Below are 13,703 nucleotides of genomic sequence, written 5' to 3' on the forward strand. Positions count from 1 at the left end.
CCCTCCTGTCTGCCGATGCAATATTTACGTTTGTATTGAACATGCACGCCCATCATGACAGTAACAAATAACAGCCTCCGTAGCCCGGCTGTAAAATGTGTTGGCATGATGCCCTATACGTCTGAAGGGTAAAGGAATTCTCAATAATAGTTGTAGTGGTAGTGGCAAATCCGTGCACGTTCAGCCCTCTCATCAATCCAGTGCCGGATGAGGGCCTCTCTCACGCTCTGCGGGGTCATGTTGGTTATTTTCCGGAACTTCAACCCTGGTCAGTGTGCGGGTTGGTGAATGTGCGGTAAAACGTCGCGTACAAGTACAACACAACAACGAACGTTGCTGCGCCGCCCGTCCTGCCCACCCTCCCGCCTGCAGTTGGACACCTATACCCACAAGCCCCGTGGCAACCCACAAGCCCCGTGGTGTGCTTCCATCCGAGCCTCGATCTATGCTCAACCCCAGCTTAGAATTTGGAGGTCTGACGAAGATCGCTCACATTCCGGGTGACTTGGCAATGGTTTGTTTAACTGTCTGGAAAAAAAGCTTTGCCGCACCGCGATGTTGCATTTGTTTTGTCAAGCCCTTTCTTAAAGCGGCGTTTTTGTTTTGTGCGGGGGTTCGCACGCTGTGACGTCTTTTAATATTGTGCTTTGTGTAGGTCGTGAATAGCCCGGGTGAAGGTTTATCTTCTCTCTCGATTTCGCTCGTAATTAATTTTCTTTGGTCAGTCAAGTTGGCTTCAGTTTGGCATGGAGGAGTGGGCCCTCTATTCAGAATAAGAATATTTATTTATACTGGAGGAATCTGATGAGCTAGAAAGCTCTTTTTCACAGATGTCCAGTATGGTCGGGTAAGAGCGTTACAACAACAAACAGTACAAAAGCATGATAGTGGTGCAATGTATAAGAAAGGTAAACGCATCACCCAAACACATACAAATAAATCGAAACCATCCCCATCCTACAAGGCAAAGCCCACTGAGGTATGAACTTATTTTTCAGAAACGACTTGGCCACAAATGATAGCTCAACAAAGTGGCCCATGATATGGACATTTGTAGCATCAAAATAATCCAAATAATCTTAATATTAGTGGAAAACATTCATCAAGCAGTGGATAGATAATGGCTGATGATGATGGCGATGGTGCATTTTTTTATCATTTTCTCAAGTAGAATACATATTTTGGAAGGATGTCTACATTTTACTTTGTCTTATAAATGTTCTTAAAATATTTTAATCTCATGATTGGCACTTGTTCAGACGAAACAAAAGCCATAATTGCAAACCCAGCGATTGTCACACAGCTGATATATTCTTAATTGCTGTGGTGATATGGCATTGTGTGCCACGGTACAGACTTAAGTACCTAATCCCTATTTTGGGTCTTTGGGTAAAGCCACGTAGATAGATCAAAGAATACAAAATAATAATAAAAATAATAACAATATTACGACGTTTCGATCGCAACACAAGCAATCGTCATCAGGTGAGAAATATCGCGGGTGAGCTGCTGAGAATATACCTGATCCTTTTGCTTGTCGCAACTTCACGTGGAAAGGGTGGCTTGCGCTAAATGATATTCGCGCGCGGTGAGGGAATGAGATAAGCGGACAATACCTTTCATTCTTATATCTGTCCCTCCACGTAAAATAAAAAAAAACATGGGTGTTTTTTTCTAAAGACAACCCATCGGCCCACCACGGCCTTCTGGGAGTGCATCATTTCAGCAGCGTTGATTCACTCGGTAGCCAAGCCAGAACGTCACGCCATGTGCATTCCCCGTGCACCGCGTACGCTTGCGTACACACCGTGTACCGTGCTTGCGTATGCGGCGTGCACAGCGTGCATGCCGCGTACGCTTGCGTACACACCGTGCACCGTGCTTGCATATGCAGCGTGCACAGCGTGCGCTGTGTAACTTCAGCACGTGTCATTTTTGCAAGCAATTTCAATAAACCGTAAATAATCGATTCTCGCAACTTCATCAAAGTATCGCGTGCGTAATAATAATTGTTTTCAATCGATGAAACGTGCACTCTACACACTCCGTTGATTTTGAAAAACGTACATTAAGCCTTTAACTTGACTACGTCGCTCGATTTCTGAAACTGCCCGAGGTTGTTCCACGTTGTTTCCAGTTTTCTATTCTGTGCTGCGTTCCGTGTTGGATAAGCGACACTTTGCAACTCTCATTATATGAAAACACTTCCTTTGACGAGGTAGACAATTACATTTGTTATTTTAAAAAAAAAAATCGCTCACCCAATTGAGATCCAATTAACGCGACTGCCATTCTGCGCCCGTGACGTGAAGTGGGTTAACATAGGTAGGAGGGGGCTGTACATTATTTAAGAAGAGGGTAACAATGATTCCCGTACAGCCCATCAATGCGGGACGGATCCCTGCAACTTAAGGGCACAACGACCTTTGATTTTTATTTCAATGCAAAGTGTAGCGGCAGTCTGACACAGGCTGCCACACAACGCGAGATGGAAGTGGAATCACGACTGGAACTCTTCAAGGGAGGCCTCACGAAATTCTCGAGTGCCGCGGTGGCGAGATATTAACTACATCGTCTGGTATACTGGAGGTTGTGGGTTCGATCCCGACCCTGACAATGGCTGTATATTTGGAGTCTGCGTGTCTCTCTCCCCGTGGTGGCGTGGATTTTTCTCTGGGACCTCCGGTTTTTCCCTCCACATTTACAATCAACATGCGTTTAGAGTATTTGGCTGCTATAAATTTTCATGTAATAAGCCACTTTGTTGAGCTATCATTTGTGGCCAGGTCGCTTCTAAAAAAGAGCTACATAGCTCAGTGGGCCTTACCTGGTAAAAAAAATTATAATCGATCTGTTACTCACAATCGAATGGAGCTGAATGGACTGAATGGGCCCCGTCTCGTTTGCAGCCTTGTTCTTACGTGTTTTTGAATGACAATAATTTTTATTTTTCTCATGCAAAATGGCCTGGCAGATATTTCTACACGTTGGCTATCGAGCTCTCAGTCGCGTTTTTGTGTTTTTTGTAAAAGAATCCTAATTTTTGACAAGGGGAGGGGCGTGCCACGGTGGTTAGCGCGCGCTGCGCTGTGGGACCGGGTGATCCCGAGTTTGATTCCCTCATCATCATACATCGCTCATGGTCGTCGGCATCCCCCTCACCAACCCTCACTGACCCACGTGGTGAAGTATGCTAAAACGACTCCCCCCCCCTTAACCAAGACGGCATGAGGTAACCTTCATCCAGCAGTGGATTGACGAAGGGCTGTATATTATTATAAAACATAAATGTATTTCCTCCTTTATCCAGTGGTGGATTGATCGTGGCTGATGATAATGGTGATGAAAGTTCTCGGCAAGAAATCCTATGTAATGCGTCTGGTGTTTTCCTTCCCTCATCTTAAATTAATTTCCTGAGGTGTTAATACACGCTAAATATTGTAAGGCTGAAGTTAATGTTATTTTACCTGTTTTAGCTTAAATTGTATGTATTAGCAAACTTAGGTGAAATGGGATTCTATTGGATGGTGTTAATGTCTCAAGATTATTGTGCTTGAACTTGTAAACCGATTCCTCAGCGCATGGTGATGTAACGCCATCTGCGAACAAATGTTTAATTTTTTAAAATTAGAATCCGCATCTTTATTTATCCTGGAGAAATCCGATGAGCCATGAAGCTCTTTTTCACAGATGTCCAGTAGGTTAACGAGTGATGTTTGAAATCACATTCTCTACATGACGACGTAAGTTGAACTTCTTTCGCACCGCCGCACGTAGCCGACCGTGCTAAACAATGAGAACTACGAACCAATGGAGAGAAACCTTTCTCAATTCAAGTGGGCCATGTTTTGATGCGTCGTCTTCTGAGGCCCCCAAACGGTTAATTATCCCACGGGTTCAGCTTGTCAGTTTGACCTTTTAAAAGTTCAACGTCAGCCCGTCGCTGCTGCTCGTATTGATGTGGTCCTTTTTATCAATTGACAATTTTTTTAATCGCCCGTTCCTGGGCTCGTTTCAATCAGGCGCTGTGCAGCGTGTAACAGATACGGCGCACTTATTTATTAATTAATCGCCGTAAATTCTATTGAATTATTCCAGGAGCATAGCGATACTCTCCCTTCCCGGGGATTTTGAGTGGCGACATTATAAAAGGCGGATTCACTGTGCGTGGTCAGTGAAATTACCATGTTGATTGCGGTCGATGAGTAACGTGTGCACATCGGTTAGCACGGTTGGCTACGTACGGTGCAAAAGAAGTTCAACACACATACACGCATGCGTACGTACAGAAGGCCGTCTCGCGTAGGCCAATTAGTTTCAAAGACAACGCGTATATAATTATCAGAGCATGTTTGTTTGCATGTTTTGCCACAAGTGCGTGCGGTTAATGCAGACTTAATTCCTTGCAGTAGGTGTCTATTTGGTGTTTGAACATCTCAACACCTCTTTTATTTCCAGAAAGATTAACGCCTATTATTATTTTTTGTATTATCTTGATACTTGGAAAAAAGGTCCGAAAGATATCCATATATACGTGAGAATACATGCATATTCAATAGTGTGTGAATATTCATGAGCGTACAGCATTATACGATAACGAAATATCGTGAAGCATGTGATGTTCGCACGGAATCGATTTTCCTCGTGACGACGATGATGCCGGTCTTCTGTCCGAGCTGGATTTTTTTCTCTCCATGTTCTTGTGGTATAATGTTTCTGAAGCGTTAATAGGACACTTTGCAGTTTTGGTATGTTTTGAAACAGAAGAATAACTTAATTGATATGATAATCGTGGCCTTCATGAAGCCGTTTTTTTTCATGGTGAGTGAATCGTACAATTTCGTTTTAAAATGGTGCACTTGGGTGGCACACGGGTCTCGGTAATACACGAAGAGGCTGGAGGGACGGTCATTAATTGTAGGCAGCTGAAACCTTGCCACTGTTGCAGAGTAGCCCCCCCCCCCCCCCTGTAGGTTCTCCTCTCCATGTCATTGCATGGCAGTGGCGGCAGGAACTAGACATGGCAGCGATAGAAACTAATGGACCAGAAGCGTCAAATTAAGTGAGGGCAGTATGAAACAGCAGACTGTTCCATGAGGCTCCAGGATAGGCACCTGTCTGCAGGCATTGTCGTGCTGTTTGCAAGCTGCCTTGCTTCTCGGTGTTCAGGAGTTGCATTAGCTGTAGGGGCAGACATTGCAGCACATGCAGCGTGCCGTGTTGCTTCTTGGTGAGTTTAATTAGCTGTAGGTGCAGGCATTGCGGCACTTGTAGAAATGGCATCAATTAGCGTTATCGGCTTTGGTGAAGATAAGTGCAGTTTTTCCGTGATGTGTGTAGGTAAAAGTCCGTAAGAAGGAATTGTAAATAGCGAGTGTGAGAGTGAATCACCGTGTAGGGAATGTTCATTAAATATTTTATAGGTGAATTTGTAAGCGTTGTTGGCACGTGAAAACGAAGCCACACAGGAGTGAAGCATAAGGCTGGAAGTTATTGGAGGGTGTTATTGTTTGTCGTGATTGAAGCAATTATCAAGAGTGTGTGAGCGGTGGTGTGTGCACATCTATAATTACGTGAACGTGAGCGTGTGTACATGTGCATGCGTTTTTTCTGCTTACCAGGCGATGTAGACTTGACGTGTATGTATAACATGTAGGCTTTCGCGACCAATATTAATCATAATATAACCCAAATACCTTTATCATGAATGTGCTCAAATTGTTAATGTTGTGGATTTACTCTCCAACACACCGGTGGTCTCAAGTAGTATACTACGCTATACACTACACTTTACATTATACTAGTAACTAATTGGCGTGTTGTTTACGTGACAAACCTCACTGGCTGTGGAGGGTGACGACACATTTATACTTACGCGATCTACTCCAAACACCTTTATTGTGAATCGATGTACGTAGTCGTAGCTTTTGCGTAGCGTCTGTGTTTTGTAGAAGGAGGTAGGTGGTGCTGGTACGTAGATGTTTTATAAGAGTAGATGTATTGTGTGAATATTGCAGTGCGTGTTGGAGGTGAGCTGTGCACGTGCAGGAATCGCAGTAAACGGCGGTAGTGGGTGAATTTGGCTGGATAAACGCGGGCCTGATAATAGCGGAGGATAATGTGCAGCGGCGTGGGGGAGGGGGGGTAGGTGTAGTGTGCAGGTGTTACAGGTGTTGCAGGTGAGCCGGGAAGGTAAAACACACTCATCCGTGAGTATGCACGGAAACTTTGGGGTGTGTAGGATTCATGGTTTTGGCACAATTTGGTTCACACACACACACACGCAAAGTCTGCGTTATAAAGATTGCTGAAAATCGTTTTTGTTCTTCCAGAATGTCATGAGCATGTACAAGGACGTGTGCTACTACATGCACTACGCGCTGGCTGCGTATGGGTGGCCCATGTACCTCATCAGGAAGCCGGCTTGCGGACTCTGCAAGCTCATGGCCAACTTTTCGTGAGTACTGCGCTTCGCTGGCGCCAGCGTTGGCCCCTTGCTGTGCTCTCGCGTTGCACCGAAGGCTCATGGTAGAACCCGGCGTAGTGGCGTCACTCAAAATCCGCTTCGGGACACCAAAGGGGTCTCGAACTGTTGCAGCAGTCGGGGAGCACAGGTGGTGGGCAGGTAGGGCACGTAGGCACGGGTGGTGGGCAGGGGGGGCACGGAGACACGGCAGAGGTCGCAACCGGGTACGCGATACCCATACCCTACCCGATACCCGGCTACCCGTACCCGGCCGGGTATGGGTACGGGTAGCCGTTTGCGACCCTGGTGCGGCCGGGTACGGGTACGGGTAGGCCGTGAGTCACTGGTGAGTAACTGTTTGTCACTCATTTCGGGTAGGGTACGGGTACCCATTTGCGACCCTGGTGCGGCCGGGTACGGGTAAGGAATCAAAACCCGTTTGCGACCTCTGAGACACGGGTGGTGGGCAGGGGGGGCACGTAGGCACAGGTGGTGGGCAGGTGGTGCATCTCAGTCAGTCATCCCAAAACACTCGGCTCTGTCCCCGTGACCTTTCCGCTGCCGGCAGTGGCGAGCCTTCAACACTTCACGCGGCCTCAAAGCGCCTCCTACCCTGACGCAAGCGCCGCGGTGACATTGCCTCCGCTCGGTGGCGAAGGACAGCAGCGGCGGCAAGCTGTTGTTGTTGTTGTCGCTGCTGCTGCGCCGTGTGAACCGCGTCAGGTGCTGCTGCCTGGGCTACTGCGTGCGGAGGCACCGATTCTCTCCCAGCCTCACGGTGCAGGACGACAACTGCTGCCAGTGCAACGTGGCCGCGATCCGCCGCCACTTCCTGGATGAGGGCCTCTCGGGGGTGGAGATCGTCTTCGCCTCCATCCACGACGCGGTGAGAGCGCCGCGGCGGCGCCGGTCGCACGGCCCGTGCGCGAGCCTCGTACGCACGCGTGTAGAACTTTTTTTGCACCGCATGAAGACAAACACGCTAATCGGAGGTGTGCGGGGGGGTGGGGGGAAGGAAGACAAACTGATCGCTAAAAGCAGTTTGAAAGAAATAAATTTTCAATCTAGATTTTAAAAAGCATAGCTCTAGCGGGCTTGCTAATATCGCAAGGAAGAGCGTTCCAGACGGCCGCAGAAGCGGTCCGGTAGTCTAAGATCAGCATGCAATTAGCTTTGCCTTTTATTTGGCTATGTTGAAGTGCAACATTTGCATATTTCATCCACAGATTTTATCTACATATGTGAAGTTGAACGTGTTATTTTCACGTCTTTTCTATTGCGAGTTTTAACAAATGCATTGTATTATAGTGTTTGTATGTACGTATGTATGTATGTTGAACTTCTTTGGCACCATACGTAGCCAACCGCGCTAATCGGAGGTGTGGGGGGGAAGGATTACAAATTAAACACAAAAAATCAGCTCGAAAGAAATTAGTTTTCCATGACATTTAAACGTGCATAGCTTCCTAATATCGGAAGGAAGAGCGTTCCAAACGGCCGCAGAAGCGCATCTGAAAGCACAGCGCGATGCGGTAACCGTCTTTGCAGAGATGTATATTGAACTTCTTTCGCACTGTACGTAGCCAACCGCACTAATCTGATCCTCGCCCGCACGGATGTGTTTAACGCGAGTTGACACGGCGCACTCTTGCCGACGAGGCTATCGTACCGTGGCTCTTTGAGTTCTTCACCGGGTGAAACACGCCAGTGTGAATCTGTTGCTCTATCGTTACTCTCTCTGGACAATGGGATATCGTCGGTGGACGGGTACACGATGCTGTTGGGCGTCATCTCTCGCTTGACAAGAGTGGCTCGCGTGGAAGCTGCCATTATCCACTCCAGAAAATAAGCCAAAGCTGAGGTCGAATCATTTCATTCGTCAGTCTGTCTGACTTGGCGTCACGAAGATGAGTCGGTATGAATACAATTTCAGCGCAAAGTTTTTTGTTGCTTTTTTGGGACCTGCCCTGTAGAATTCCGGCCTAAATTGATCGAAGGGTCGACAAAAACCTGGTGATAAATAAAAAATAAAAGGAACCTAACGCTGAAATGGGCTTAGCCACTGCCCAAGGCGTTGCGTGCCGTGCGTGCGTTGCATCCCCGGACGCCGTCTCGCGTCTTCGTGCGTCTTCGCGCGTCACGCGCCCCGTCCGACGTCACCTCGTTGCGCCGGCTCGGACGTTATCGTTATTGGCCGCTTGATCGTAAGCGCTCCCGAGGTCAAACACACTTCTTGGAATTCGTGCAATCAGCGTGGTTCACCTTCATCGTCGCTCGTTTCAAACGGCTTTCAGCCAGGCCAGTGCACCACGTTGTCATTCGTTTTTCACGGGCTTGCCATTCGTGGCACGACAGTGGGTATTTGTGAGGGTGTCTGAAATCTGTTGATTTGTTTCCACTGCACCCGTTGTTAATCATTTGAAAGCAATTCTGATTTCAGCCACGTAAGGGAGGTCTGAGTGCCACGAATTTCCATTCACACTGCACCTCGTCCAGAGCAACCGCCAAGCGCGTATTGCCACTCGGTACAAAGAGAAGCAGCAGGTTACCCCTCCGCCTTAAGATCTTGGATTATATAATAAATAATGAAACCCAGAGACACTGTGGGGTGGAGGATAACGGGGTAGGTAAATACAGGAGGGATTAATGGTTATTTTTAGACGTACAGGCTCGTTGAGCTATGACAGCTGAAGCACTGGTCTTCTTCACTTAATATTGATTGCGCGTCCTGTGTTTATATATATGTAGTGACATAGGCCGTCACTACTGTGTCGGCCCGTACGAGGGCTGGGGGCCCCAAAGGGGTGCCTGGGGGGTCACGTGGTGGAGGGACCCAGACCTTCCCAGAGGTGGGGGAAGGGAGGCGTGGCCTGGGAAGGGAGGCGTGGCCTGGGAAGGGGATATAAGCGGGGTGTGGATGCAGAGCGGGGCTGTTGAACTCCGAAGTGAGGACGACATCATCGGTCCTCAAGTCCCGGGTCGTCGTCCTGGACCAGGCAGCCCGTCGCCTGCCTGGTCCCCTCTGTGTCGTGTTCCAGAGTGTTAGTGAGTTGAGGAAGGTGGTCACCACCTCATGTACAGTGTTATATTACTTACCGTTTAATAAATAGTGTTGCCTCCAAGCTGTGTGTGTGTGTGTGCACCTAATTCGAACCCACTACATATATATACACTGAGTTGTCAAATGGCTGGTCTGCGCTGTCCCATAAACCACGCTCGCTCTATGCTTGGCTTCAGCAATTACAGCGTGCAGCTTGTGAATACGCGTGTTCCTGTGATTTGGTTGAAATGGGAAATGCAAATCTGTCCGACGAACCAAATCGTACTTGCGCCTTTAGAGCACGGGTGGAATTTAGGATTTTCTGTTCGTAAACGGAGCAGATCGATGAACTCGTTGTCCAAAAATGGGTTTTTTTATGACGGAATAATCGTGGTAGTATTTTTCTTTCAAAGGAATTTACTTCAAATTGAATCTCTCAAATTTGACTCGTTATTTTCCAAAGAGCGTTTTGCACGTCGGAGAAGAGCTGAGTGCCCGGAGAAAACGCACGCACGCACAAGGAGATCACACCTCTTTTTGTTTTCTTTCAAGTTTATTTTGAACCGCAGAGCCGTTATTAATCTTTTTTTTTTTTGCAGCTGAAAGTTGGTTTCGCGGCCTAGAAAAATCCGAAACCCACTTCAACAAATTCCGCGCTCGGCTTCTTGCTGGGAATTTGTTCCCTTTACCATTCCGAGCGGTAGTGTAGCGGTTAGCGCTGCGCTGCGCTACGAACCTGGCGACCCAAGTTCGATTCTCACTCACGGTACCCAGTGACGATTATCTGAACCGGTCCTGGGCCTCGCCTAGGAAATGAGTACCTGGTGCGCCACTGGGGAGACAAAGGCGGCCGAGCGTGGTGCTGGCTACCCACCCCCTCGTGTGCTGTGCCGGCCTTCATAGGTGCTCGCTAATAGCACTTGCCCCACTATAGTCTGAATGAAAACGTTATAGAAAGTGACCCCCCCCCCCCAGATGTGGGGGTAAAAAGTTGATTCAACAAGTTTCCAAAAATTGTCGACCATCCCCCAAAAAAGACATTTCTACCGACACACCCTACATACAATAGTCATAGTATCTGCAGACGTTGGGGGGGGGAGAATAGTGCATCAGTGGGGGCGACAGGCGAAGCACGAAGCGCCGAGAAGCCCCCCGCGGGAGCGATAACAAGGCGGCCGTAGGCCACCGAAACTCGAGCGTGTTTCTCAATGTGGAGGGTGAAAAAGCAGAGGACCTGGAGAAGAATCAACAGGTAGAACATGCATATACAGCAGGCGTCAGGGTCGGGAATCGAGCTGACGACCTCCCGTATACCAGGCGAGGGAGATAACATCTCCAAGCCACCGCGGCGCCCCACCCTGGTGGAGAGAGAGGTAGAGGCAAGGACCGTGTTTGATCACAGTTGCTTATTTAAACACGGTGTTGTAAAAAGCTCATGCATTGAGTTGCACAAATGCGTGTGTGTTGCACAGTCGCATCCCCGCTGCACGATCAAAATCGTGAAATTCAACTTCAAGCCAAGCAGACTTGAGCCAGATTAGCACTCGGATGGAAGGCTGCTCAGTAATCTACCCGGCGTTGTAGGTTTCGAAACGTGAGGTGGCCCACTTGACGGCAGTCCTGCAATGACTTCTGGGATCGTGCGTGCGGTCGTAGATTTCCTCTCCGCTTGCTCTCTCCCTCGGTTTCGCTGCCCGCGCGCGGCCCGGTGACCGATGAGTGCATTCCGTCAGACACCAATGCCCGTTGCAGGGCCCTCCCGAGTACGAGTCGCGAGGCTAGGCGAGGGTCTCTTCAGTGCCGGATTAAGCTAGTGCGCGGGACCTGTAGCCTATGTTATAAAGGGGCCCAAATAAAAAAAAAACGTAAATATGAAAACACATCATTTTTTTTACTTGCGTAGTAAAGTAATTTTATGTTTTCATTTTCTATACAGCCAGATGATACGACAAATCGCTAACCTTAAACACCCAGTCGTTCGTAAGAGTCGAAGGCGGTACAGTACTATAGTAATAGAGCAAGTGCAGAATCACTGAACCGGAATTGATAGCTTGAAAGCATTTAGCGCGGGGCCCTTGAAAGTGCGAGGGGACCCGTAGCATATGGTGTTACTTTTGCTACTAGGGTAATCCGGCACTGGGTCTCCCGTGTCAAAAAAGAAAGGGACGTTGCTATCGCTCGTGAAGGTGCACTCGGCGGTTGTCTTATTTGAGGGAGTTAAAGTACGTTGTTTTTTGCACGTCGGATGCGCGCGCACTTAGAACCGCACGGGAAATCGGATCGATGAGAGAGGGGAGATGGGGAGGGGGGCGCGCGGAGGGAAAACGATCGGAGAGAACTTGCCAGCGGCGGCCCTTGCGTTTCGGGACACGTTGGTTTCTCAAGGAGGCGCGAGAGATCATTCACAGAGTTATAGAGGTGTTGTGTAAGGCCCTTTGCCAGTGACAAGTGAAAAGATGGGCAAAACGAGAGCGTAGGACCGAAATAGTCTTTTGTTCTGTGGGAGACGGAGCCTTTTGGCAAACAGAATCCGCGATGGTGGCATTCCCTTCCTCCTCACTCCACTTTTTTTAAAATGGCATCTTAGAACTCCCGTGGTTTTTTTTTTGTTACTACATGGAGGCTTTCTCCGTAACTTAAGCTTCATGTAAAGCGCTTTGAGGCCCTGCGCGAATTGCGCTGTAGAAAATCGAGTTGATGATAATTATCAAAATATTCTCAAGAGATGGCCCTGGAGTGCCATCCAATTGGAGGTGCTTTCCGTCAGCGTTGCTGCGCGCAAGCGATTGCAAGCCTGCGCCTTTACGTCTGCTGGGCCAATTGAATGCAACACGTGAGTTGGTTACAACAAAAATGTATTCAAGGTTACTCACAATCAGTTTAACACGTAGGCTTTCGCGACCAATATTATTCATAATCAACGTTTTTGGGTTTAGATCGCGTTATTTATAAATGTGTCGTAACCCTCGACCACCCGACACGGCCAATCAGTAAAAAAAGTGTCACGTTGACAAAAGACAAATAGTTCACTGCTTTAGCCCACCGGTGTGTTGAAGCGTGAAACCACAACATTTACAATTTGAGTACGACGTTTCGCTGGAAATTGCATCCAGCATCATTGGGCAATTCGCCACATTTATAAATAACGTTACTCACCATGGTGGTGAGATGTTAACTATCTCACCTCATATACAGGAAGTCGTGGAGTTCCATCCAGACCCTGACGCCTGCTGTATATTTGGAGTTTGCGTGTCGTCTCTGTCTCTCCCCGTGGTCGCGTGGATTTTTCTGCGGGTTTTCTGGTTTTTCCCTCCACATTTAGCTTCAACATCACGCGTTTAGAGTTATTTGGCTGCTATAAATTTCTACGCGATAAGCCACTTCGTTGAGCCATCAATTGTGAGACCCAGGTCGCTTCTCAAAAAGGAGCTATGGAGCTCCGTGGGCCTTTCCTGGAAAAAGAAAACAAATAGTTTAGAGATTAGTTTTAATAGTTTAAGGAATAGACATACCAGACGATGTGCAGCACATGTACGCAGCTCCTTCCTCGACGGCTCCAGCCAATCATAGCATAAGACAAAAAAATACAAGTCTACAGCTACAAAGGACTTGCATTTTACATGAAAACGGGTTTTTTAATGTAATTAAAATTTTACATGAACATTTAAACAGCAGAAATTGGAACCCTCATCTCCGAAATTGGCTTTCAAGGTGAACGGCATAATGCCTATTTAAATCAGTGCTGCTATCGCGTGTGGTTTTAACTAATTCATGATTATGTACTCGGCCACAATGCACGGGCTTGCACTTTGACGCGTGCGCGCGCGTGTGTGTGCGCGTGTGTCTAATTCGGCGGGGAGCGGTCGTGCAGCGGTTATCAGCGGCCACACGGGTTCAATTCCCGCTCACGGCGCGCGCCGGTGACGATTATCTGAACCGGTCAATGGCTTCCCCGACGTTGACTCGGCCTCAAATGGGTAACCGGTGCGGTGCGTAAACATCGCCGCGAGGGAGACAAAGGCGACCGGGCGTGTTGCTGGCCACCCCCACCCCCTTTGTGTTCTGTGCCAGCCTTAATAGGTGCAACTCGCTGAGAGCACTTGCCTCCAACAGTCTGTTAAGGATACACGGGGGATCTTTGTCTAATTAGGGAGCCGCGTGCAAAGCGCGCCGTGTTTCTGGGTGACGAGCAGAGAC

General features: G+C 48.1%; 1 protein-coding gene across 1 annotated transcript in view; it reads left to right on the plus strand.

Moving 5' to 3' along the window:
- The window catches only part of LOC133342047 (diacylglycerol lipase-alpha-like), a 73,467-nt gene that overhangs the window by 23,703 nt on the left and 36,061 nt on the right, over positions 1-13,703 (plus strand). The window contains exons 8-9 of the mRNA XM_061550947.1: positions 6,333-6,457; positions 7,190-7,352. Coding sequence (XP_061406931.1) covers positions 6,333-6,457; positions 7,190-7,352 — 288 coding nt within the window. The remainder of the gene's footprint in view (positions 1-6,332; positions 6,458-7,189; positions 7,353-13,703) is intronic.

The sequence above is a fragment of the Lethenteron reissneri genome, chromosome 2 (genome assembly GCF_015708825.2).
Source record: "Lethenteron reissneri isolate LAM-NWPU_2019-01 chromosome 2, ASM1570882v1, whole genome shotgun sequence".
NCBI lineage: Eukaryota > Metazoa > Chordata > Hyperoartia > Petromyzontiformes > Petromyzontidae > Lethenteron > Lethenteron reissneri.